Source organism: Anser anser (assembly GCF_964211835.1).
Source record: "Anser anser genome assembly, chromosome: 26".
NCBI classification, from domain to species: domain Eukaryota; kingdom Metazoa; phylum Chordata; class Aves; order Anseriformes; family Anatidae; genus Anser; species Anser anser.
Window position 1 is genome coordinate 3,075,899 of NC_139747.1, and position 26,012 is coordinate 3,101,910.

General features: G+C 41.6%; 3 protein-coding genes across 11 annotated transcripts in view; 1 reads left to right on the plus strand and 2 right to left on the minus strand.

The window, feature by feature from the left end:
• Positions 1-10,226, plus strand: part of DOCK5 (dedicator of cytokinesis 5) — a 121,677-nt gene extending 111,451 nt beyond the window's left edge. For all 6 annotated transcript variants that reach the window (XM_083811587.1, XM_083811586.1, XM_083811588.1 and 3 more), the window contains 3 exons: positions 459-597; positions 1,840-1,955; positions 3,863-10,226. In XM_083811587.1, coding sequence (XP_083667713.1) covers positions 459-597; positions 1,840-1,955; positions 3,863-3,964 — 357 coding nt within the window. In that variant the 3' untranslated portion in view covers positions 3,965-10,226. The remainder of the gene's footprint in view (positions 1-458; positions 598-1,839; positions 1,956-3,862) is intronic.
• Positions 10,227-10,502: 276 nt separating this feature from the next.
• GNRH1 (gonadotropin releasing hormone 1) lies at positions 10,503-14,685 on the minus strand. Of its 2 annotated transcripts, none has more exons than XM_083811739.1 (4): positions 14,041-14,685; positions 13,437-13,578; positions 12,638-12,733; positions 10,503-10,659 (listed from the first exon to the last, which is right to left on the minus strand). In XM_083811739.1, exons 2-4 carry the CDS (start codon positions 13,575-13,577, stop codon positions 10,618-10,620), a joined length of 279 nt encoding a protein of 92 aa, XP_083667865.1. In that variant the 5' UTR covers position 13,578; positions 14,041-14,685; the 3' UTR covers positions 10,503-10,617. The 2 variants fall into 2 exon arrangements, with proteins under 2 accessions (XP_083667865.1, XP_083667866.1); XM_083811740.1 differs by lacking the exon at positions 14,041-14,685 and adding an exon at positions 13,660-14,008.
• Positions 14,686-16,746: 2,061 nt separating this feature from the next.
• KCTD9 (potassium channel tetramerization domain containing 9) lies at positions 16,747-25,947 on the minus strand. Of its 3 annotated transcripts, none has more exons than XM_083811680.1 (12): positions 25,796-25,947; positions 24,376-24,497; positions 23,640-23,683; positions 23,364-23,460; positions 22,794-22,852; positions 22,209-22,337; positions 21,508-21,575; positions 21,310-21,405; positions 20,729-20,878; positions 20,201-20,306; positions 19,805-19,938; positions 16,747-19,020 (listed from the first exon to the last, which is right to left on the minus strand). In XM_083811680.1, the coding sequence occupies exons 1-12, from the start codon at positions 25,841-25,843 to the stop codon at positions 18,904-18,906; spliced, it is 1,170 nt and encodes a 389-aa protein (XP_083667806.1). In that variant the 5' UTR covers positions 25,844-25,947; the 3' UTR covers positions 16,747-18,903. The 3 variants fall into 3 exon arrangements, with proteins under 3 accessions (XP_083667806.1, XP_083667804.1, XP_083667805.1); XM_083811678.1 differs by lacking the exon at positions 25,796-25,947 and adding an exon at positions 24,962-25,589; XM_083811679.1 differs by lacking the exon at positions 25,796-25,947 and adding an exon at positions 25,090-25,586.
• Positions 25,948-26,012: the final 65 nt, after the last annotated feature.

Consider the following 26,012-nt stretch of genomic DNA (forward strand, 5'->3'; position numbering starts at 1 on the left):
GAAATGGACTTGTTTCGCAGCCCTAAGGAGCTGGATGACACTAGCAGTCCTGACTTGCACCTAAAATTCAATCTTCCATCTTCTTGGAAAGGCTTTTTTCTCAAGTTTGTTCACAGAACTGTTAGCCAAATGCAGCAATTTTTCAGCCTCACCCCTTTCCCCGACCTCTTACCTTCTTAGTTAGACTGAGATCATTAAAAACAGTTTATTATTATTATTACCCAGTTAGTAAGGTCCCAGGGACAACTGAATGTGTCATAGGAGCACAGTGTGTGCCTTTTGCTGTAGCTTAGTCAGCGCCTTGGTTTCTCCCTTACGTTTCACCTGAATGCACCTTTCTCTCTTAACAAGCTCTAAAGAGCCACGCGTGATGCCTTTGCGACAAGTCTGATTATGGGATATGTGGGCAGCAACTTTGCTGACTTCTAAAGGTTTTGTTTACTCTTTGTTTTAACCAGAGCTTGTCTGGAAAAGCACAAAGGCCAAAGAGTCTTCAATTAGGAGACAGCAAACTGACTTTGCTTCAGAGTTCTTCACTCCAGCAGTCGTCGCCTCTCAGCCCACCGCCCATCACTCCCAAAACGCCAAGAACCCACAGTAAGTTGTGTCTTGCAGCAACTGAGTAGTAGGAGTTAGGATAAATTTGCTGAGGTAACCTCACTGGGGAGGCAGGGAAAGAGGTACTGCTCTGAAGTATGCAGAAAGTGACTCTGGGCTATTAATGTTTGTAGGAATTTTTGTTTGATAACAGTTTTTGGCAGCGTTATCAAAGGCACTGTGATTATACATGTGATTTAGATATCGCTTGGTAAATCAAATGAATTTCAGAGAACATTATCTGTGTTTTTCAATTTCTTTCTTCTGTGTTTTCTCCTGTATTGACTTGTGGAGAGGAATACTAAATCTCAAGGTGAACACGGTGTGCAGTTAATGTAGGTGCTCGGTTGTTTTTTTATTTGTTAGTTTTTAAGGAAGAGTCAGTCTTCTGCCAAATCAAGTGAGATGGTTACAGCACATACTAGGAATACCTCCAGTGAATTCACTAGTGAAAACTGCATCAGCCCTGCATGGTAGTTAAGTTTGGTTTCTGAAGAGGCCTCTGGCTAAATTTTCTGGGCAAGCCTTGCAGGATTGTTAAAAATTTTAGAAGGAGCTACTGCTCTGCAGCTTGGAAATTCAGCTAATAAATGTTACACCCGAAGGAGAAGGAATTTATCTTGAAGAATTAGTAATTTGTGAGTAATTTGTAGTTGCCTCACATACATATCCCCTAGTATCTGTAGTTAATTCTGAAGCAACGTGTGACCAAGGTAAAAATGCAACTGTAGTCTCACCATTGATGGCTTCCTTTCTAGTCGAGCTGTTATGTTTGTCAGCCTTACTGAATGTGAAGTCTCACTCTTTTACTTAGCAAGCGGTTTTAATTATCATTAGTAGCAGGACAGCTTCCCAGGAATTATTCTGAAGTTTGGGTACTTATCTGCTCCATCAACTGGAGTTAAAATCAAAGTGAATTCTCAGGTTGAGGCCCTGGCTGAAAGGAAATCCCAGGGAACATTGCAGATGTGATAATGGATTCAATTCTCTATTCTCTCAGGCATGCATTTTTCACATAAGCTTAGATTCATTTGTTGAAGGTAGAACTCTTCTGGGCATTTGGAACTTAAGGGAGATAAAACTGTGACTCTGGTTTGACATATCTGTGCGGGTTTTGCTGCTAAAACAGATCTAAAGTGCAAGATATTAAATGATTCTCCCTTAAAGTCATACATGGTCAATTCCTTTTCCCACTCCTTTTCTGCCTGCTTTAATGTCTTCTCTTACTGGTTTTGCTTCTAGGTTTTCCCTCGTTGCAAGCTGATGGATTGTCAACTGCTAGCTTGCAGAGTACCCCTCCTCCACCTCCGCCTAAAAACAAACCCTACGAGAATAGCAACCCGAGGAATTCTATGGAGGTAAGGAAATGAGAGCTGACATTTTTCTGGAAACCAACATTCGAGCAGGACACCGCTGGAATTTTCCAAGCTGCTTCTAGGGTGGTGGTGCTTGAAACTTGTCTAATCATTTTACTGGTTCCCTCCCTGAAATCACAAAAGAATAAGATTTTTGTTTTGAGAGAGGGCTATCAAGTGCAGTCCCTGTTTCAAGTGGAGGTTGTAATGTCCTTGGTTAGGCAAACTTGGGGGGGGGGGCGGGGGGGACACAGGGAAGTATATTGAAAACAAACATGCACAGTGATTGAAAAGGTTCAAAAACATGGTCAACACGTAAAATAGTACAGTAACCTGATCCTGAAAAAGAGAAGTTTACATGTTTTCAGAAATGTTTGTCTCTTTTTGAATCCTTAGCTCAGAAGAATCTAATTTTTCAAAGTACCTATCATTACTCACTTAAAAGTTAGCCCATTTTACATCACCATCTTGGCCATAGTCTTTTTTTCTTAATTTCATGAAGTTGATTGCCTTCTAGGAACATCATATTGACACTTTCCATGCTGTATCGCTAATGTTGCTATTCCCTTGCAGTATCTCAAATGACTTGTGGGTACGTAATGTGCAAATACACTGGTGGTTATGTCAGAATCATTTCATCTGCCCCTAAAACGCAGGTGATTTTAATAAGACACTGTCGTTGCTTACCATTGTGCAGCATCAGAAAACATCCTTTTGGAACTGTGAAGAGAATGTCTTCCACAGTGCAATTTACAGAGGGGATTTATGGAGTACCTTAGTAAAAGAGCTGGAATTTTACCAAAAATACTGAATGATCACACATCACAAAAGATGTTAACTCTGACAGCACAGAAAGACAACACAGCAGTTGATTATTTACGTCAATAAGAGAGAAATGACAATGGCATGAATTCCTGAAACACGGGATAAGGATAAATTGGAGGTTTTCTACTCAGGCCTTCACTTGGTCTGAATTAACTGTTCTTCTGAGAAGGGGCAGTATAGCTGATGTAGGTGGTGTGGCTGGAGGAAATATGCCAGCCCTAGAGATGCTGTGGGAGTCGCTGGTTCAAGAGGATTAATAAAAAAGCCTCCTTCCCTTGAGTCTTGTAAGAAAACTAATTACTAACATGCTCTGGCTTGTAACATTGACCCTGGCTTACAGCCAAATGGAACGGATTCAAAGGCCCGTAAAGAGAGGTTGTAAAAGTACTTTCTGAAGGGTTTTGCTACTTTTGTTGTTGTTGTAAAGTTGAGTCTGTCCTCCTTTCGTTAAAATAGTCAGGAAATCTTGGCAGTTTCAGCTAAGCAAGAGGTAAGCCACATAAGCTTCTTGTTCACCTGGCCTTTCACTTTTCATTAGTTTATAGGATGCCCCTTAAAACAAGCAAAGGGACAACTTGAAAGGACCTACTAGTGCAGTTTTCTGCAAGAACAACAAACACTCTACAATCCCATGCGTTAGGCAGGAAGGCTGTGACTTGTTTTAGCAGAATTTTTGCTTTGCTGCCATTTTATGGAATTAGTTCCACCATTCTGATTAGGAAGCGTTTTACGTGGTGCAACTCACTGAGCCAGCAAGATAAAAATAGTTGAATTTTGAAACCATGAGAGAAGTGGGTTTATTTCCATTTTACTGGTAAATCTGGGACTGGGCAAGTGACTTCCTGGCTCAGTCAGGCTGCAGGTCAGAAGCAACTAAAGCATGTCTGCAACTAAAGATGATTCTACCAACTGAAAAATACCTGTTTCTGTTACATCGGAGTCCTTGTTTGCCCCTCTCATTGATTGCATGGAGCACTGAGAGGATGAATTCAAAGATGTTGTCCTGAAAGAAGAATTAAGAAGTATATGAACTTTTGCATTTCTTCTGTTTGATCAGGCAAAATGTTTTTGTTTTATCTTCTCAGGCTGCTCCACCGCTACCCAACAGACGTGAAGCCAAGCCTCCCCCTCCTCCTCCAAAAACCAGAAAATCCAGCGTTGTCTCTTCAGAGCAAGGATTGCAGTGAGGATTGTTACTTGCTTGGCTCACAGCAAGTGCCTAGAGTGAAATGGCTGCTTTCTTTTCACCGACATGCTGGGCCTTTCCGACCCTAAAGACCTAGTGATCTCACTTGCCATTCCAGTCACGTCCCTTGGAGTTCTCCCTGGGAAATACCAAAAGGAACTTAGTTGTAACTATTCCTAACCTCTGGTTTACCTTTCCAATCATGAGACACTAATCACATGTGGGAAGAAGTCAGCCTACTGGAACTCCTGTTTGTCTTAGTCTTGTCTGTCCTGAACTCAGTCACTGATGCAATTTCAGCAGCTCATTCCTAGCGTAAATCTGTCACTGTAGTGATTTGCACCAGTGCTTGAACCAAGGTAAGCCACACCAGTATGAGATACATTCTACAGTATTTTCATATAGGTTCGTCACAGCTTTGTGGCTGTACTAGTGCACCGACCCCTCCTTTTGCCCCTGTAGCATAGCCAAGCCCTGCTTTGCATGAAGCGAGACGATCACAGCCGTGCCTAAGCTGTGAAATGTCTGCTCCTGAGATGTCAGGTGCTGGCGTATGATATGTAGTCTCCTAAGATTCTTGATTGCAGGCAGAGACCTGAGCATTGTTAGCAGAAGAAGAAACCTCTTTTCTGCTAGTCGTCATAGGTATTTAAGATGAAGTGCAGACATTCTGCCTTACGCCACCTCTGCTCAAGTAGTGGCAGTCACTCACTCCCAGCGGAGAGTTTAGGTTCACCAGTACTTTGTCGTAGTTTCGCTGTTGATTCTGGTTTTGACACTACAGAGCAGTCGATATTCCTTCCTTTGTGATGTTACTACTTCATTTTGTGTCTGGGACTTGGTACAATATCTCATCTTTGTGCTTTTCTGATAGGGTGTAAAAAGTTATTTTTCTCCTGTGAATGTCTTAGGGCGGATAGAAGTTCCATCGATACCAGTACTGTGTTGATAGCAGCAACCTGGAGAGGATGGAGTGGGTAAAACTGGTCACCTGGACCTCAGAAACAAAGTTTGATAGTTAATGTAACCTCTACTTCGGCTGGCCAATTCCATGTAAATAATTCTCATCTCCCCCCTGGTTTGTGGCGGTACTTGCGCTTTGTTTTGTAGCCTCCCTTGATCTAAGTTGCTAACAGCCACTGGGCTTTAAGGAGCCGTTTAGGTCTGGGATGCGTGTGGAAGACTTGACACTTGCCCACCAAGTTTCCTGTTGCTTGGATTACTCCAGCTCTGCAGCTTTTATTTCCCTGGAGGACGGTATAATAATATTATTTATAAGTATTTTGTTAATCTGTTTAATTTTTTTTTTCTTTTAGTTATTTATTCCCTGCTGTCTCAGAATGTTAGCATCAGTCTTTCTGTTTTATTTATTCTAGAGAAAAAAATGACATGATCTTGGGTTTTAATGTTTTTAAATTCATGCGATTCATGCAGAAAAAGGCTGTTGCAGACAGTTAGAACACCCTATCCTCACAGTTACATAGTGACCAAACATAGAACACAAATACCATTGTTATTTATGGACCAGATGGGCCTTAGACTCATTCATCATTCCTCTGTGCCTGAGCTGCCACCAGAAGATTGCTGTTTAAAAAAAAACACAACAAAATACTCCATAGTATTAGTGTTGGCAGTTGCATTTTGCACCTTGCAGGGCTGCTGGTCTCTGAGCCTGGGCAGCACCATGCTGTTAGATCGGCTGCTCCCCTGGGGTGGGGAACTCGCTCTTCTGCATCAGGCTTACAGGGAGTTTGTACAACACTTAGGCCAGAAGAAAATTCAGTTTGAAATTGTCTTGCAAAATGTATTTCTACTCTGTTCTACTATTAAATAATCTAGATCACTCCAGAAATAGTTTTCGCTTTGTGGAGGTGGACTTTCCTAAACTCCCTGTTCCAGAAGTAATGCACTGTGGAGAACTTCCCTGTTTTCTTCTCAAGCTACGTAGTTGTAACTTTCATGTATATCCCCCCAAAGTTGCTACTGCCAATTGGTGCCACATTTACCAGCAGCTGCAAAGTCCCTCAGGTTTGGTTTCTCTTGGTTTGTAAGAATTGTTCTCTTCTGTCACATTCAGACAGGACATTTTGCTGTGCTGTTCTGCCTGTGTGACTGGCCTATTTATAAATGTAGCTTCCATAGTGGCTGTTATTTTCACTGATGTTTTCTAGGGAAGGGAAAAAATCGCTCATTGTTATTGTTCCCTTTCACTGTGAATCTCAGGAAACACAGGAGTTTGCCTGCAAAGTTTAGATCCAAACTGTTTCAGAGCCTAGAAGTTTCTTAGTGCTCATCATAAAGAGGGACCAGCTGAAGTTTGTTTGAACTTAGATAAAATTTTAGATATTTGGTTGCCACTTGTGGCCTATTCCTTTATCATCATGTTGATGAAGATTCTTCTGTGTGCTCTTTCTTCCAGGAAATAATTTTGCTCAGCTATAACTGTTGTTTAGCTTCTGATTATCTGGCATAATTCACGGAGAGGTGTTAAAAACCCTGCTGAGGATGTTGCTCACAACAGCAAATATACAGTTGTTTGGTTTGGGTTTCTTTTTGCAGGCCACTGCACCACTACTCTGTTCACATGACTTAATGAGTTTCATCACATTAGTGAAAACTTATTTGAGAAAGGCTTTAATTAGACTTAAAGTCTTTTTCAGAGGAAAACAAAATCGTGCTCTTAGAAGTTCCTTGGGCTTCTGTGTGACTCCAGTTAAAGAAACCTGCAGAAGTTGCATTTATTTTGCTGCCTGACAACTTATTTATTTTTTTTCTGTCTGCTTTTATTTTGCTGGCTCTCTAGGCAGATTGCATTCATTAAAGGATCATATCAGATTCACATCACAGAGCAGGATGGAGACATTTTGGAAGCTGCACTGCAGTCACAGTCGTGCTTGCTGTAGCTCACATGCGATTGTCTTTGGGGTTGTCACCTTCTCTTGGGAAATCTTTGAAACCTTTCTGGACATCTTGGCTGTGTTTCACCGCCTCTCTGGTGCATTGTAGGACTTGTCCAAGAACATAATGTGGAGCTGACATAGACACTGCTTGACTTGAAAGCCACAGGGTTTTCTCGTCTTTGGCTTTTTGGGTCCACTTCTTCCTCTTCATGTAACTACTGTCTTCCTTCTGCTGCTGTTGCACATGTAAACTAAAGGATCCTCTGAAACTCTTTACTTGAAGGAGAACTTTTTTGTCTTCAGTGAGAACTTTGCTTAAGGCAGAGCAGTAGGATGTGGTGTGTATTGTAGAAACCTGAAGCTCTCCATCAGCTCCTTGGCCACATACACACATCCATGTATACGTTAACACCACCTATTGTTAATTCATTGCCTTGCCCCATCCTGCATCTGCCTGTTGCCTCATTCCTCGGTGCTTTTCCTTTTCAGAGGAGGCTTGCTTTTAACTCCTTTGGTAAGTCAGCAGAAACAAAAGAAACTGCAGGAATCTCAGTTAATGGTTTGTCTGTAGTGGGAAAACAAAATAGATAGGAGGTTTGGGTATTTTAGTTCCAAGTGACTTCTGAGTCTTGCTTCCCTGCCTTTCTGATCTGCTTTACTAACTTGCAGATGCACCTTGTGCATTCACCAGGTATTTTCCTGGAGGATGGAACTGGTCCGTGCAAAAAGACCTTTACCCCCCTTGGATCATGCATCTGCCAGTCATTGGGAACGCAGTCCTGTCTTTCATGTGCGCTGGTCCTAGGTGCTGAGCTAGCCCTAAATGCCCAAGTCATCTGCCTCACTTGGCAGGTTCCTTGACGTTTTTTTGGTCTGCTTTCTGCATCGCTGAGGCCTTTCTTCTTGCCACCTCTGTTGCCTGGCCGGTTGGAGATGGTTGTAGCTGAGACATCACCCTTACTGCAAGGAAAGGAACAGCTGATGCCTAAAGACAACAGGGCAAGGAGATCTCCATTGCCAAAATGTTTGGGGCATTTTCATTGGCAGATTTTCTATGCCAAGTGTTTAAAGTTGAACAAGTATTTTCTTCTTTGTTAGCATTATTTTTGTTCTAAGAGCCTGTTTGAAGTGCTGTAAACTCTTCCCTCTTCTTCTTGCCTTTGGGCAACCTAACTTACAGGTAGGAGTTCAGTTTTCTTAAGTATTACTGACTGGGAGGTTTGAAGAGTTGCATTGTTAGCTGATACAAGTCAGCATCGTTTCCTTAGAGGTACAAGATGGAATTTCTGTACTGTGCCTAAGTGACTTAGGGCTTCACACCAATTTTGGAAAAAGGTATCATCTTCAAATGTCAGATTTTTAAAAGAAATTGGGCTTTAATGTGTGTGAAAAAGCATGGGGCCTGACTGATTTTAATTAAGTAGAATTTAGTGCCCACACTCTTGTGAGAAACCCCACTAGACCTCTAATTTTTTTTTGACTTAAGTTCTGAGATCTAATTTTCAGAGACAATTTAAGGTCTTGCTGCTTCATTTTCAGAATGAGAATCATCTTTCTGTGTTTCTTAGATGATTTTGTAAATATTAACCAATGTCTTTTAACCTGTAGGACTGAAAATGGGAGTAGGGGAACAATCCATAATGGTGTCTTCTCTGCATGCCAGAACTGAAAGCAGCAGCAGCATTTCTACTGAGTTCATAGTTCTGAATAAAACAAATCTCAAAGTTAAACATCCAGTCTGTAGAGAAGACAAAATCTTAATCCCATTTCATAGCCATGCTGTTCAAAGCTAATGTTAAATTTCAAGTCTTAGAGGATTTTTTTTTCTCTTTGGAGAAATATGCTCAACACTTGTTTTCTGGAGCTTTTAATTAAAATTTGTCATGCTGTGATAAATTCCTTTAAAAATGTTACAGGCTCTAATCCATATCAGGGGAAGAGAGAAACAGACAGTTTTCCATTTCAGTGGATTAGTGGATTAGGAAAGGACACCGATTCCAGTGAGGACAGCTCTGTGATCTGCAGTGGCAGAAATACCATGATATGTATGTAGCAGTTGTTGAGAACCTTCACACTGTGCAGCCCGGCGTACGTTCCATGATGAACAGTGAGTTAGACTTGTAGTAATAATGGCTCAGATTTTCTCTCCTTATTTATTTTTATAATTGTAAATGGAAAAAATAAGTTTAAGATGTCTGTAGCTTAACTGTAATCTTTTTTTTTTTAATGTAAAAACATTCCCGACCATTACTGCTACCCCTTTTTAAATTCCTTAATTAAAAATCTTGTATTTACTGTTGCAGACTGTTATCTAGTGGACCAGGGTGAGCTTTTCCTAAGACTATATCAGAAAGAAAAAATACACAAATAAATGTGATTCGTTTATTGCGTGGTAGGAGGTGGGCTTTTCAAAAGCACGAGGTTCACTTAATTCTGCTCCTATTAACATTCTTCCTAATCTTCAGAGTGTATCACTGTGTTTATTTAAGTGATTATGATGTAAAAAGATCCCAGCTGGAGCAGAGCTAAGTTCCTAGTGTGTGCTCTGCGCCCAGTAGATAAATAAAACCAGGTCGTGTTAATGTCTGTGCCTGCCCAGCACAGTCCTCGAGGGGTACAGTGTGAAAATCAAGTGTGGAAAGCACCTTTAGGGCATTGTGTGTGCACCATGGCAAGTCCACAAAGGAGTCACGGCTGTTGGGAAATAGAGAAGCTTAACAAAAGTGAACAACATCTGTTTGTGCAGCCTTGGTCTGAGCTGGTTTAAGGCTGTCACTGAACTCAGGGGACACGCCTGACTGCACACGTTGGACCTGCGTTTTGGAAGAACAGTCTGCAGTTTCTGTGTGTGTACACCGAGGTGTAAGTCCTCAGCAGCTCTGAAATTCAGTCCCAGCGTGCCTGGTGTTCATTGATGTAGTCGATCACTGTTGGTATTACAGGGGTTTAATAACATGATAAACTGCGGGACGTGTTTGTCTGGAATTCAGGAGAATGTGGATGTTGTGTAACGTGTTTTTGTGAGTGCTTTGAGATGCTGGGTGTGATGGTTCAGTTACAAAACCCACCTCTACAGACTGCAAATACTTTTTTTTCCCCTCCTTTTTAATCCTCTGCAGTTGAATCAGCAAAAAAATACAGCTTTTAAACTGGCTCTGGACAAAGAGCAGGAGCCAAGCTTCGGAAAGGGAGTCTGCATCTCTTTGGGTAAATGGCGCGTGATTCACTAAGTCTGTAAAGCAAGGTGTATAAATTCTTGTGTTTTTTTAAATGTATTAACTATTGTAAAGTTTGTAAATACCTTTTTAATATAAATGTAGTTTTTATGAGTGAACCAGTAAAAAAAAAAAAAGGCATATAAAAGTGTTTCATGTGTGGCCTACTGACGTGTGAGTGGAATTGCATTCCAACAGTAAATTTATTCTTAATTTTTAATGTTGTATTGCTGTTGTATCCAGAGACGGGGGAGATCAGACAGTGCCCTTGCCTAGGCATTGTCCATGTGCGTGAAACAAAAGCTGTTGTGTCCAAGTTTTAATTGCAGAAAAAGCCAACCCTGTGGTGCTGATTCCCCACCACCGGACTAGAATGTGTTCTCTTTTAAGCTGGTAATCTATACAACAACATCTTCCACTTAAATACAGCTTCACAGAATTTATTCACATCATGAAATCTAATCCATTTTAGGAGGAATTGGTTTTAACGTTGCTTTGAAATTTTATTCTCGGTCTGTTGTTCCTTTGGCTTTGTGGGTTTAAATCTTCTTTCGTCTGGCTTCTCCTTCGATCAGACTTGCCTGTAAGCACACACATACACCAGTTTTAAAGAGAAGAAAGAACTGTGATGGTGGAATTTTAAAGCCTAGTCAGATGCTAACATATTCATAGTGTGGTTTGCATTGGAAGGATTAGAATGACATAAATCTGACCCGACATGATCTCTCCGCCACCTGCCCGGGGATCTGATCAGACAGTATAATGTAACTGACACTCATAATAGCCCTTTTCATCCCAAAGTCCATGACCAACTTTACATCTGTTAATGGGCCCACCACTGCAGCAGCTCTTGGAGTGCAACCCGACAGCTGTTGAACACTACATTTTGACAGCAGTGTAGGAAAAGCAGCACGAACTTACAAAAGCATCAGTATGTGAAATGTCCATGAGCTTAAGCAGTTGGCCAAGACACCAGAGACAAGAAAGCTCTGCTTACAAAAGCGTTACAAGATGGGACAGTTGCCCTGTTACCTTTCTCTCTGTACCTTGGTACTGTTAGAATGGCATGTGCTGTGCCACACCCTGCTGGATCTGGCCTCCTGCTTGAATATTTATTTATGTTGTTACCTCTGAGTTGAAAGCCTGAAGCGTTTTGGATCAACATGCTGAATGAGTTACTGTTTTTTGTTTTCCCTTTTGTATCTTAGCTAGGTGTATCTTTGTTTGTGCTCAGTACCAGCTGCTCCAGGAAATGATGAAGGTAACTTGAAAAGTTTTTTCCATGGGGTGGGCCGTTTCCTGACACCTCCCCTCGCATTGCGTAATATTCCTGTATCAACTCCAGGAATGTGTTACGTTGGAAAACCTGCATCTGGAAAAGTTTTAATTTGTTTTCAAAGTCATTAAGCAGCGAGAAGTAAGGCCACATAGTTCAGGCTATGTTACAGGAACAGTATGCAAAGTAACCGCTAGATGCAGAGGCCTAAACGTTTTTTGCACATATTGTGTAAGATTACCAGCAGTTTCCAAGCAAGCCTCAGAATTTGACTGCAAAGGAAGGCCAAGTTTCCCTCAGTGAGCAGAAAGCATCAAAGAACTCATTTCATATATCCTGATAATTTTTCTGCTATCTGTCCATGCCTAATAGAGTCTTTTGCAGGCCAAAAAAAAAAAGTATAAACATACTATGTTAGTGTTGGCTCTTCGTACTGAAAGTAGTGCTATTGGAAGCCAGAGTCACAGGCATAGATCCCATTTTATGTTCTGTACAAGTAGGATTAATGATGACCTAAAAGAAACCCTGGAATTTAGGAGATTTCTGCATGAGAAGCAAACAGAAGTTGGACTGACCTGTCTGCATTGCTGTTACTGAGTTTCTGAGCGATTCAGACCAGCTTCCTCAGTGAAAGGCAAGAGTATGTAGTTGAATTTTTTGGTCTTTGATTAAAAAATGAAGTAGAGATTGAGTGTTTCAACTTCTAGGACAACTCAGAGGCGTTCCCCAGAAAGTGGTGGCCATCTGGCCTAACCAAGGTGTTGCTGTATGATTTGAAGAGCGTGGGTTTGCTTGAGAGTAGTCTTTCTGTGGCAGCTAGTGTCTGCGTGAAGTCTCTGCCGTCACTGCATTAGAGCATCTCATGGAAAATACATTTTCCAGTCTGGGGACCTTGGGAGCAGTAGCTTCCATCTGGCTCCATCCTTCAGCTGGCAAAGTGCACCCCTGAAGTTAAGCATCTGCGAATGCTGCATAGATTTGTATTAAGGTAGATAGAATGTGTCGTTGTTGTTTGTGTGTGTGTTTTTTTTTTTTTCTTATTTAGCGAGTAACACACTGCTACAGTGGGAGCATCAAGAATAATGTAGTCATGTTCCAGGACTGTAAATTGGAGGTACTTGAGAACGATGCAGATAATGAGGGTACAGCCAGTATCACCATATGCAAACTAAGCTGACATGCCTCTTCTTTCATCACTCCTACCCCATCCTTGCCCTGTGTTTTCCCAGCCTGAACTAGCCCCCTGTATTCCACAGTGATAAAAGAAAAAATATGTTACTTACCACAGCTTCCTTCAGATCACTAAATCTGGGATGCTGATATGAGCCAGGGCATTCCGTCTTCTGCACTTCCCCTAATTTTTCCATGTCATTTTCAATCTGAATTGGGAACGGACACAGCCTTCATGAGAAGAGATTTCTCCTCTAAGGCAGTCATGCCCTAGTTGCAGATAATGACGAAACTGTTCCACTGCACAAATTCTCCCTTTCCCTTAGGTGCTGTGCTTGTGCTATAGCAAACTTTAAATCAGAATGTTACAACTGCAGTTACAAGAGCCTACACATGAAATATTAGAAAGCATGGGAAAAGCATCGGTGGACAGAACTTTTCACATCTGCTTTGTGGTTTGAATCCTTCATTTAAGTGCTTGCCATCTAATCCCACAACAGCTGCCCGTTGCCACATTCTCACTGAAGTGGATGAAAGTTGTCATAAAGCAGCTGATCGGAATATTGGCTGAATCTAGGGACGGGATGAGATCAGGTTTAACCTGGAAGTCAAACTTCAGTCTCTGCATTCGAGCAGACTGCCCAAGCCTTGTGTCTACAGTAGACAATACTGTTCTTTATGCAAGGCTGTCAGATGTTGTCTTACCCTTACGCTACATCACGGTCAGCTCTCCAATTACTTCTTTAAGAAGTCTGTTTATGTATGTGTGTTTGTATAATACATGTGGAGAGAGAGACACACAGTAATGCCTGAGCCACCTCTGATAGCATCCCATGGCTTTTTTGCTTGCATCTGGTTCAGGTGAGGGATCCCAGCAAAACCAACAGAGTTGCTTTACAATCCTGAACCCACCTCTTGAAATGATTCTCCCATATTGTCCACGTTCCTTTTTCCTCCTGGTTGCAGGCCGTAAGACCAGTGCTGAGCCAAGCAGATTTCCACAGACACAGTAAACAGGAGGATACCAACAAAGGCCTTCCTGGACTTCTCCATTCTGTGAGAGAAAAAAACATCTTTTCGATCATAATGTCATTTAAAGCTCAATTTTTATCTTACAGAACCATGGAAACGTTACATTTTGGGAGTGAATCTTCGGTTCTGATCCTCTGCACCCCAGTGGCACTGTGCCTACACACGAGACACAGCTGGTTTTGGAGTCCCTCAAAGTGTGGATTAGCTCATTAGAAAGAGATTTGACATCTGAGGAATTTGGATGGAGATCTAAATTAGGATTTTTGAACACCCTCTCAGAATTTTAGGAATGCCTGGATCTCCAAGGTTCACTGAAAGTCCCTGTTGATATTCGACAGATTTGTTCAGTTCAGCCAATTTCTGTTCTAACACTCTTTAAAAATTGCTCTTTGCGGTATCTTCTAATGCAAATTTCTTCCAATACAAGCATCTCTAAGGACTGAATAAGTGAAATGGGACGTGGTGTGTTGTTCAAGCACATTACCTGCTTGCTGAGAGAGGTTGCAGAATCACTCCACCTCTTCCCCGCTGGAAAACGTCCAGTGAGTTAGCTTGTTGCTTTGCTTTTTATATAAAACCACCCCAACACCAAACCTTTCACAGCAGGTGACTTCATCTAATTCTATCTCGTGGACTGCAATTTTGTTCTTAATGTTGCTGTCATGTAAAGAAATAAAGCCCATAATTGGGACGCCCCGGTGCAGCTATTAAATTCAGCTGTTTTCGCTAAGAGCCTCAGTGGTAACAGCCTTTCTTTTAAGAGGCTGTAAATCTGACATTCAGATCTAGCTGGCTGCGGTTGCCCCGTGAAAAACACAGTCGTTCCTTTCAGTGGCTCCTAAATATATATACTTCTTTTAAGTAAAGTCTCTCTGAATTTGATGAGTGTGCCTTACAGGAGTTGAAATGGATGAGGAATTCGGTTTAGTCTCTGTATCTCAGACCTGAAGGAAACGGACCTGTGGTGCATAAGCAAGAGCCTAAGACTGCACAAGCACACAGGGCATTTTGTGTGCTCCTTTGAAAGTCCCTCTCCTTAATGTTTGAATTAAAATACCTTCATATTCTTTGCTCTATAAAGTGCAAAGCAGTACTAAACTGATCAAATAGACACGTTTATTAGATTGTAAATATGGGGAAGGGACCCTCTGTTGTAAGATGGGATTTTCCTTGAATAGGACTCCCCAGGCACTTTCAATATATATATTTTTAAATATATATAAATACTTATATATTTGTGTGTGAGAGGGTATACATTGAAATACTTCAGAGTTTTTTTGTTCCTGAGACATTATGCACTGCAGTTTTATAAAGAGGTTGGTAGCCATTTGCATTCAGCACTTAACATCAGTCATTTTAACTGCAGAAATCTTTTTTAATTATTTTTTTAATCCACCTGGCTGCTATTTTGACTTGCTGTGCACCGTTTTATGTGCAATTGAGCGTATCACGTTTCGCAGTCTTCAAACATCCTCGCTTCCTGCCCCCACAACCTCTTTGAGATTAATGGATTAAATGTAATTTAGTAAGTAAATAATGTGAGGAGGGTTTAGTGACTTCAGCAAAGAGTAATTCTTCCTGCTCTAATGCACACACACAGCACGAGTAGCCAGTGTTTAGCTTCAGCTGATGAGCTGATCAAGCTGCGAAACTAGTTTGTTTCTGTGGGGGAAAGGTTACCTTAGCGTAGGCAGAGCACTTGAAAAGGGAGATTTTCCTGTAACTGTTTTAAGAGTATTTCCTTTTCTGATCAGCCTAGCAAGAATTAAAGTTATTTATTTCAAATTAAACGTAAGATTTTGCACATCCTGAAGGATGGCATTTAAAGAGGGGATCCCAATAATTGCACCTCTTATTAACCCACCATTTAAAGCTAAACCTAACAACAGCCTGCTTTTAATATTTTTCAGCAGCTGTGTTTCACAGCAGGTTTCCTATAGCTGCCCTCCTGAAGCACATCGGAACGAGCACCAGGAGCTGCACTGGCGACCAAGCTGTTCTCATGTCTTCTGTTCAACTCCAGACCACAGCCACACGTTATATAAAGGAGGTGGGAGGTTAGGAAAAAGAGTTCAGCTGGTTTTGTTTGCCCACAAATAGTTTTACAGCCCTGCGTAATGGAAACCAACAAACGAGACAGATTCTGGCAGAGGCAGAGCCTGAATGGGGTCTGCTCCAAGGGCTGGGAGTGCTTCGGTCTGGCTTTGTTAGGTGGGTGCCAGCTTCATGCTGGCAAAAGAAATCAAAGTGTAGAGCTGGGGCTAGCGTGTGACCTCTCTTTAGTTTTTGGACACTGGAAAATAGGGTTGACACAGCCTTCAGAAGAGCTCCCAGACCTTCACATGCACAAGTTTAACTGGTTTGTAAAGGGAAGTGTTAATGTCTCACTGCAGTTACATACCTATGTGGAAGGCTAGGACCTGCCTGGAAAATCTGGGTTTGTAGATTCCCATTCCAAGAATCAAGACATCTCCTATCAAAGTATGGGAAAGGTGTTTCCAAACCTATTTAGACAAGGTCAGACAAGCCTAAGAGACTCACAAGTTTGGCATTCCTAACCCAAAGAAGTGTGCTGTAGCTGAGAAACTGCAGTAAGAATGAAATTTTTCCAAATTTTTCTCTCAGGGTGATGTGTAGCACCCATACAGATGCCTTGTATTTGTGTTATCACTGTTGTACCGTGTAGTTTATTAGACTGAAATCACGAGCCCTTTATAGACCACAGTCAAGCAGAGTTTTGTTTTTTCATCCGGAAAAGCTTTAACACTTCCTTATAAAGTAAAGTAACACAGCGTAGCTGCTTGTACCGTGTGATGATTATCTCTGATATGGAAAGTGGGCCTTAAATAGCGTACATACCTATGGAAATTGTGGTTAATGACTTCTGATTCCAGCTACTTTATTAAGCAAATATGATGGGTGGGGACAAAGCAGATGAATGACAAATTAAAAAAATGAAGAGAGACATGGGGAAGGTTCTCAGAGTGAATTGAAAACTGCAGCAGTCTCCCCCAAGGGCTCATGAAAAGCAAAAATCAACTTCAGCTACAATATTTTTAAATTTGTATACAAGGAGCTATCAAATTTAAAATTTGGCATCTTTTATAACTTGTCCTTCCAAGTTAGAGTCAAGTAAGGTTGAGCTTATGTTGTTGAGCTTATGTTGTTTTTTAAATGAAGACCAAGACACTTTTATATTTCACACTTTTATTAATGCAATTTAAATTAGGCTGGAACCTTTGATTTCTGAATATGCCACTTTGGGCTATTCATACAGCTTTGTTGTAGCAAAAGAGGTACCTTAAATTCATCTGTGAATGAATGATGCCACATGCTGTGATTATTTAAAACATAGTGCTTCAGTGAAAGTTCAAATATATTTTATACACAGTGATTATGAAAATATATTTTTTCCATACAATATTTTACTTCTGCTAGCTAGAAAATAAGATAAAGAAAAATAATTCATTTATTTCTCTAGCCCTAAGAATCTTCTTCTTCTGCAACATATACATCACTCGATGAAAGCGATGAGGTGGGAGACAGGACTCCAAAATCAAAGTATTTCCCTACAGCTGTATTTCACCAAGGCTATGGTGTTGTCCTAGAGACAGCTCAAGAAGCCAGGGAATGCAGAAGGAAAAGAAATCCTAATTCCAAACCACATGGCTGTAGGATTTTGAGTCCTGGAAGTTCACGTGATACGCCTGAGTCAACCCAACTTGAAAGTAAGGGAGAATCCTGCACTTCTCCCCAAACAAATGATAAACCGTTCCTAAACTAACCTTTATAGATTGATGGCAAAGCAGCATTTTCATAGCAACTACTGAGACAGCATGACTTCTGTTCAGAGGACAGCAAATCTGCATCTAAAAGGCAACACACTGAAGTAACTGCAACTCAAACCACTGCTAACAGTATCACATTCTCTAAGTTTTAGGATATGTTTGTTCTTAACTTCCAGTAACAGTGGCATTTCCTTAGATTCAATGTTAGTTGTAACTTTGGGGTATTTTAAGTAAGCATCTGAGGTATGAGTTCTTGATGCACCTTTTTTTTTTTTGGTATAGTTTCTTCATGTGCTTTTTGATTGTATAGAAAATAAATGTTTTGTTAGATGAGAACTAGATTGATACTACAGCGGAAACAGCTTATTAAACGAAGCGCACCACCACTTAAAGAAATGCTGAGAGGCTTTCTGCACTGCAGAAGTCATAGTTCCCTATTTGCTCGCAGGTAAAGCAGTTGTGGAAAGGGCGCTCTGCCCCATGCAAGAGGCTTTTACAGCCACTTCTAGCAGGCCCAAAGTGGTATATTAAGATCTGGCTGGGAAAAGGATTATGCTCATGCTTTCAAGGATTCAGTGTACAACAGTATTTGCATAGTACATTGAGGCGAAAGGGGTGCCATTTATTCATATACTGGAGTCACGACGGGAGAAAGGAGTAAGTGCTGTGGCCCCAATGCCTATCTCTACTTTGGTGAGAGTGGATTGTATTGTCTTACACACATTTAACTTCCCACAAAGAATGAAACATCGACAGGTACTCCAGGTTGGGAGTGGATAGGACAATTAAAAGCAACAGCATGTTTCTTAGCAGCTGTGATTGATAGTGCAATTTTATACTAACACAGAAAGGATTAAGTAAGCCATACAACTTTTGACCGGGGTGTTTCTGTTATAACTCAGTCTGCTGTGTACGCAGATCCCTTCAGTGGAAGTGGCTTCCACAGCACATTTTAGATGATGATAAAGCTGTTCTATACCTGAATTCTAACTACTACAAGGCAATACATTACCTATGATGACAGTTAACTACTGTTTTCACCCCAGAAGAAAAGAGTACCTGAAAACAGCCTGTGGACATTGTCTAAACCACATCGGTCATTTAATACACTGTGCATGAATGAAGAAACTAACCGTAAATACACTAACTGTAATAACTGTAAACCTGAACTTCGTTGCTACTATACATGAATAACATCTTCTATTCATATTGCAGCTACAGATTTAATAAATAGAATTGCATATATTGTGCTTTATAAATTAAAACGCATTCCAAAGTGAGGCAATGCTAAACAATGAATCTTTAAAAAAAAAAACAAAACAACCACAAACATTCTGGTCCTAGAACCAGCCCCCTTCCTCACTCTGTTCAGAGGCAGAAACAGTACCTATTTCTACCTCTTCAGTTAAAGCTCCCTCCCCAAAAAAGTGATCAAAGAGTTTACTTAGGCACTACTGCAAATATAAGTCGTCTAATAACCATTACTTCTAACTTAAGAAGGGGAGGAGGTGAAGAAAGTCACAAATGTTTTGATTCCTTCCTCTTCAGCATATTCTTTCCTATCTGACGCTCTGAGACATGTGCAAAGGTGTCAGCATCTCTTCAAAAATAGCTCCTTTTACATTAGATCCCCTCAAATTAGCTTCTTGTAGATCACAACCTGAAAGATCACAATTCTAAAGAACAAAAGAAAGATTAAGTATTAGTTGAATATGTACAGAACTCTGATCAAAACCTTACCTCAACTTTTTTTATACAGAAGTCATGTCCACTTCTATGATTTCAATTTCCTTTAGTGTATCACTCTAGTGTAGTTTGAGTTATTTCTTGTAAGAGAGTGGTTGCTTTTCATGGTAAAAGCTGTTTTTATATTAAGTTGTTAGACTTACACTCTTTATATCAAATTACCTTCCAGGAGTTACTACTGCTTGTTAAGCAAAGCTGGAAGAAAGCTGCCTCTTGAAATCTCATCAGATATTGCACTGAATGCTTCTCTAGAACTTGAGGAAGAACTGCTAATGTACATAGCTTGAAATGAGCTAGTTTGTCTTTCTACAGCAACAGTGAGAGGAGTGTACGATGTGCCAACAGTTGGGTAAGATTCCATTATTACTCTACAAATGACATACCAGGAGAAAATACAAACAAAACAGGCAACTGCATTTCTCCTCGGTGTTGGCATGACCTCACACTAAGAGTTCAGTTTAGCAGTATTTCCAGGCTTCACTTCGGAGAAGACGCATGCCATTCCTGTGGCTTTGAGACACTGCAAATCCAAGACTTCAGGTATCTTCCAAACTGAGGCAAGAATGAAATAGGATTCTCTAGGTGATCCATACCTCACTAAGACTAATGAAAAGACTACTACATTCTGTCTAGTATGCAGGTGGAGAATCAGCCAAAAATCACCAAAATTTTTATCAGTTGACTATTTAGTATATAGAATTAATTATAACTCACTTCCAAATCAGTTCCTGCCAAAGTTGCTCCTCTAAGATTACAGTTTTTTAGTTTTGCATTTTTCAGTGTTGCAACTCTGAGATTAATTCCTGTCATTTGACTGCCTTCCATGTCAACGCCTTTCAGGTTAGCACCTAGAATACAAAAAAAGAAGTCATTTTTACCAAGAAGAACAGTCAGAAACACAGGAACTCCAGAAAGATGCTTGCTCAGAGCCATTTAAATTGATAGAGGTCAACACAGAACTTACTGTTTAATGGTTACATAGTCACACACTGAATCCTGCATACATGGCCCTTTCTCATGTAAAGATGAACTGCACAAACCACGGCTGAATCTGCCATATGGAACTAAAAATATATGTGGTTCTGTTTCCAAATGGTCAGAACTCCTTACCTTCCAAATTAGCTTTAAGGCCTGATGGATCTTCAAAATTGCACCCTTTTAGAGATGCTCCTTCTGCATTGGAACACAGCATCTTTACCCCTTGGAGGTTTGCACACTGATGGAGATAAATGCATGAATGAGACTCACGAATAATGCCAAAAAATAGTCAGCTTATGGTTCTTAATTTCTGTTTAGGAAGGCAATCTATTAAAGCACAACAGCCTTGTTACTGTGAGACAGTGTAAAAACGTGGTATACTATTACTTCATCATTAGGACGGCATGTAATTCTCTCCCACTGCCTTTCTTGTCTTCCCCTTCTTCCCTACAGAGGGGCAGGTTTTTTTTGGTTGGTTGGTTTTTTTTTTTTTTTTTTGCTTATTAAGATAGCTTCTAAAAGCTTTTGAAGTGATCTAACTAGAATAGTATCAGAAATATTGAAGAACTATGTTTTACATTCATCTGCTTGTTCCAATTCCCCTTTCCTTAAAATAAGGAAAGGATAACCCAGACTTTCCTAGACATAATTCTTTCTTACATCGAGCACCGATCCAGAGAGGTCAGCTCTTTCAAGATTCGCACAGCATAAGTTGGCATGCGCTAGGTTGCAACGGCTTAGGTTAGCCATCTTGAAGTTTATGTAGCGAAGATCTAGTCGTGAAAGATCTGCTCCACTGAAATTAAGACCCTAAAAAACAAAAACCCCAGAAGTTACAGAAAATGAGGTGTAGCTCAGAACACAAAAAGTTAAAAGACTCGCACACAAAGATACAAGTACACAGATACACACATCAGGACCACCTATTCTACTACATAAAACTAATGCAAATGCAAAGCTCTAAAGCATTGGCTTCGGTTATTCAATCGCATCTTACATTTAAATAGAACAGCTTAACAAACTGTTCCTCCAGGAAAACTTCAACTTGAAGAAGGAAAGCTGTCTAAACATCACATTCAAATTTCCTACTAAAGTCACTCTGCCACAACTTGGACCCAAAATTCAATTAAAACGAGAAGGTGGGGAAGCATTTGAACTTCGTGTTATTTGTCATATGCTGCAGGATATTTCACCACCTGACACCAATATTACAAAATGAGACAAAGTCTGCATTTTCGCACCTGACATCGCAGCTCAGACTTGGTTGGGGTTGCCAGCAGGAATCGCACAAACTCTTTTCGAGATATAGGAGAGTGATCCTCTGCTGGCTGTGAATTCTGTTGAGAGAGTTGTTTAAGAGCTAATACAGATAGGACTACGTTATATATTGCCTGGAAGAACAGGACATGCACGTTCATGTATAAAAGCAAGCAAGTTACCTTAATAGCTATTTCTAGATGCTCAATTAGTGAATCGATACCAAAAAACCTGGCTTCTTCCAAAACACCTAACAAAACAAAGCAGTATTTGTTAATTACAAGGAGCCATTAAACAAGATACCACTCTTCCCTTACAGGCCAAGGCAGCATACAGTCACACGGACAGCAGACCAGAAACTTTACATTCATCATTAATCCATCCTTAGTATTGGAGGACCATCAGTTCAGTCTAATTTCCCCACTTGTTAGAACTCTATTATTTTAGCTACACTAAAAGAGGAACAGATCACTTGTTGAAGTTGAAGGGATCTCTAACAAACGCATGAACTAATTAAACTGTCAACCACATACAGTATACTACATATAATCAGATAGAGAAGTGAACTTGCTTGTGCTAAAAGGAAAAAATGAATCAGAGAGGATGTTTCCACTACCAGCATTAAGTTAAAGATATCAAATCCAAGATTGTGACCAGATATTAATTCAGTATGGAGAATGTTTAATCCTCTCAAGGTAAGCTTAAACAATTTATTAAACCGAAGATGTGGAACTGCACTGCTCGAGTAAAGTCACCATAGAAAAATCCCAAACATTAGGATAATCAAATAAAAAGTGCCAGTGATTTCATCATGTTTACCAGAGGGCACAGTTTGACTTCTAAAGAGTAATAATTGAGGAGATGCCATCCAGGTAATACTTACCTAGCAAATTGATGCCATCATTTACAATGAGCTGTCCGTGACGCAAATAATTCAAAATTGGCTCAAAATACTCTGGACTGCGGTCAATCAGGAATGCTCCTCTATGATCTTGCTTATTTCCCCAAGCATCTGTTTCCACAAAACACATATCATTAAGTTTGATACATTAATAGAAAAGCATTTGTTTCAGTTTCAGATTGTTACTGCCAAGGGGTACCTTCCACTTGCAAGGGTGTTTTTTAGAGAAAAGGAAGGAAAGTAAGAGTGAGGGGACAATATCCCTTATATCTAACTCTCTCCTGCTATAAATAACTAAAACATATTTCACCACATGCATAAGAACCATTGCTAGAATAAAAGCAGCATTAAGATTTTACTCTGCCCCTGCTTCATAAAGACCATCTCGTACAGTGTTTGCCCATTGATCCTGGTATCAAAACAGCAAGTCACAACAAAAAGATGAAAATCTAAAATAAAAATAAAAAGACCCCAAACATATGAACTAGAGCTTTAACTTGACAGTGCCTTTTACCTACTTTGCTAATTTGTTAGCTTAGAAGGTGAATTTTATTTCAAGATACTAACCTTTATCTTTAAACATGTGGGCCAACATACTGTCAGGTTCCTTATTAACCAAAGTGCTCCTAGAAAATAAAGGCAGAGCAATTTTATTTTTACAGTGGAAAGTTAAGCTGAAGAGACACACTCACTGGTTGCAATGTATTTCCTGTCCTTCGCAGCTTGAAGGCAGTAACGGTGTGCGATATGCATTCCAACAGCTACAACACTATACTGATTTAATTTCATACAGTGCAATAACAAAATACATTTCTGACCTACAGTATCTCAAAGGTACTTTAAATACAAAGCACTTAGTTATTTGAAATATTCCAGGGATAAATCCAGGCCCATTTCAGGCTTTCCAACAGTTTTACCACACGTGTAAACTGTTGAAGAATTTGTCGCAAAACTGCGGTAGCAAATGCCTAATACCAAAAAAGCTGCAGAAGTCAAAGGCCTCCTACTAAATAGTCAATGACTTTTGTAGCTCTTTCTCAAGAGCATCCAGAGCATACGTCTGAGCATACACCAACTGCCAGCTGCTGTAACCACTGAAATCCAGTCCTTCAGGAGCCAAACGAGTTCCATTTTTACCGTGTCGTGGTGAAGTATCGGCCTCCAACATTAAGCGTTAACCAGTCCGTGTGCGACCCAGTTAGTTCCTCGTGAGGTCTTGCATCAGTCTGAGGATCTACACAGTTGAGGAGAACACAACAATTATTAGAAGAACGGTGACAATTTCAAAATCCTTCACGTGGTAAAAGATATCTTCTGAAAACAGCAGAAAATTACATTTTTAAATTTACACTAAAGCAAACCAAACCCTCTTTCCATTAAAGAAGAGGTCAAACAAGAATTACAGAGACTTACCAATGAATGGTTCCCCTTCACAGACAAACAAAACATCATCATCCCTGAAAGGGGGAAGAGAAAGGTAAGAAAAAAGATTAAGCATAGGTGTGTTTTTTTGTTTTTTTTTTCATCTAAATGACACAGATCCCTTCATGATTACTTTCAGGTAAATGATAATCAGTGGCCGTTAGTTAGTATCTAATGTATCTAAAGTTAGTATCTAAAGTATCTGATTTTTGTCCTGATTTTGCAGGTTCCAGGGGACTGCAATACTGTCAACTTCACTAGAGATGCTACCAATAGATATCTGTATCCATCAGGTAGGGATCACTTTTGTTACTCAACAAGTTTAATTTTACAAAAGTTACTTCTCTCCCCACTCTGGGTGTACTATATGAAGCCAAAGCAATGCTACAGTTTGTTTCCTTTTCAAAAACAAACTCATGCCAGTGCTGAATGGAACAGTGGGACTTTGCTGGTGTATTCATTGCACTGTGAATCAACACAGAGGGATGTTAAAAGGCATAAAACGCAGCTTGTATCAAATTCTGATTCACCAAAATAGACACGCTTTGAAGTTCCACAGAGAGCATTATTTTTCCTGGAGGTGAAAGCACCTTTGAGTATACTGGCTGGAAATGGTGAGATCTGTTTTGACAGAAAGCTCTTGTCATTGTTTAAGGTCAGAGCATTGACAGGCTATTAAGTCTCTTGGTCCACGTCCGTGATTTGAGTTTTATTGGATAAACCTTACCTAATCAACGCGATATCATCAATGAGTCCGCCTTTTCCATTGTAAACACTGGTCGCCTTTATTCCCAGCTTATTACTAGCCACAGACAGCAAATCCGACAAAGTGCCATACACGGCCACGACCTGGGGAGGAAAGAGGCAGCTGGAGACCCCCGTTTGCCCAGCTCTGCCCTTTCAGGGCTGTCACCCCCTTCCAACGGGGGAAGGGGGGTGTCCCCACATTAGTTGTGTGCAGGCTGGGCTCTGCAACCTGCGCAGTGATCACTCAGGAGACATTACTACCACGTAGCTTTTAAGGAAACCAGCAAAATTTCATAGAATCCTAGAATCGCTAAGGTTGGAAAAGCCCTCCAAGATCATTTGGTCCAACCATCCCCTACCACCAATGTCACCCCACTAAACCATGTCCCCAAGAACCACGTCCAACCTTTCCTTGAACACCCCCAGGGACGGTGACGCCACCACCTCCCTGAGCAACCCGTCCCAACGCCTGACTGCTCTTTCTGAGAAGAAATGTCTCCTCATTTCCAACCTAAACCTCCCCTGGCACAACTTGAGGCCATTCCCTCTGGTCCTGTCACAGTTACCTGTGAGAAGAGGCCGACCCCCAGCTCCCCACACCTTCCTTTCAGGCAGTTGCAGAGAGCAATGAGGTCTGCCCTGAGCCTCCTCTTCCCCAGACCAAACACCCCCAGTTCCCTCAGCCGCTCCTCACAGGACTTGTGCTCCAGGCCCTTCGCAGCCCTTCTCTGGACACACTCCAGCACCTCGACATCTTTGTAGTGAGGGGCCCGGCACAGCACTGGAGGAGCAGCCATTCTGTGGCAGGTAGGGCAGCTTCCCCCCAGCACCAGCGAGACCTTGGAGCTCTTCTCCAACCCCACTTATTCCCTGGTACCTTGACTCCCTTATTCCATGGATCCCTGGCTTCCTGACTCCCTTATTCCGTGGTTCCCTGGCTCCTTGGCTCCCTTATTCCACAGTTCCCTAGCACCCTTATTCCATGGTTCCCTGGTTCCCTGGCTCCCTTATTTCATGGTTCCCTAGCGCCCTTATTCTACAGTTCCCTGGCTCCTTGGTTCCCTTATTCCACGGTTCCCTGGCTCCTGGCTCCCTTATTCCATGTCTCACTGGTTCCTTGGCTTCCTGGCTCCCTTCTTCCATGGTTCCCTGACTCCTTGGCTCCCCGGGGACCCCTGACCCCACGGTTCCTCCAGACGATTTCCCCAGTCCCCCGCCAGCCTGGCCCCTTGCCCCCCCTCGGCTCCCCAACCCCACGGCTCCCTTAACTTACGCCCCCCCAGTCCCCTGACCCCCTTATCCCCCGGCCCCTGGGCTCCCTGACCCCCCGGCTCCCTGGCTCCTCGGCCCCCCGGTCCCCCTGGGGCCCCCACCCCATGCCCGCCCCCCCCCGGCCGCACCTTCCCGTTCCGGGGGCTGCCGTTGACGAACAGCGTCACCCGCCGCATGCCGCCCGCCCGCTCCTCCCGCTGCACGAACCCGGAAGCGCAGCGCCCCAGCGACAGCGGCCGCGCCCAATCGGCGCCCCGCCCCGCCCCGCCCGCTGACCAATTGGAGGCGGGGAGGCGGGGCGGAGCGCTGCCGGCTGCCAATCAGCGCAGTAGAGAGCTGTGACAT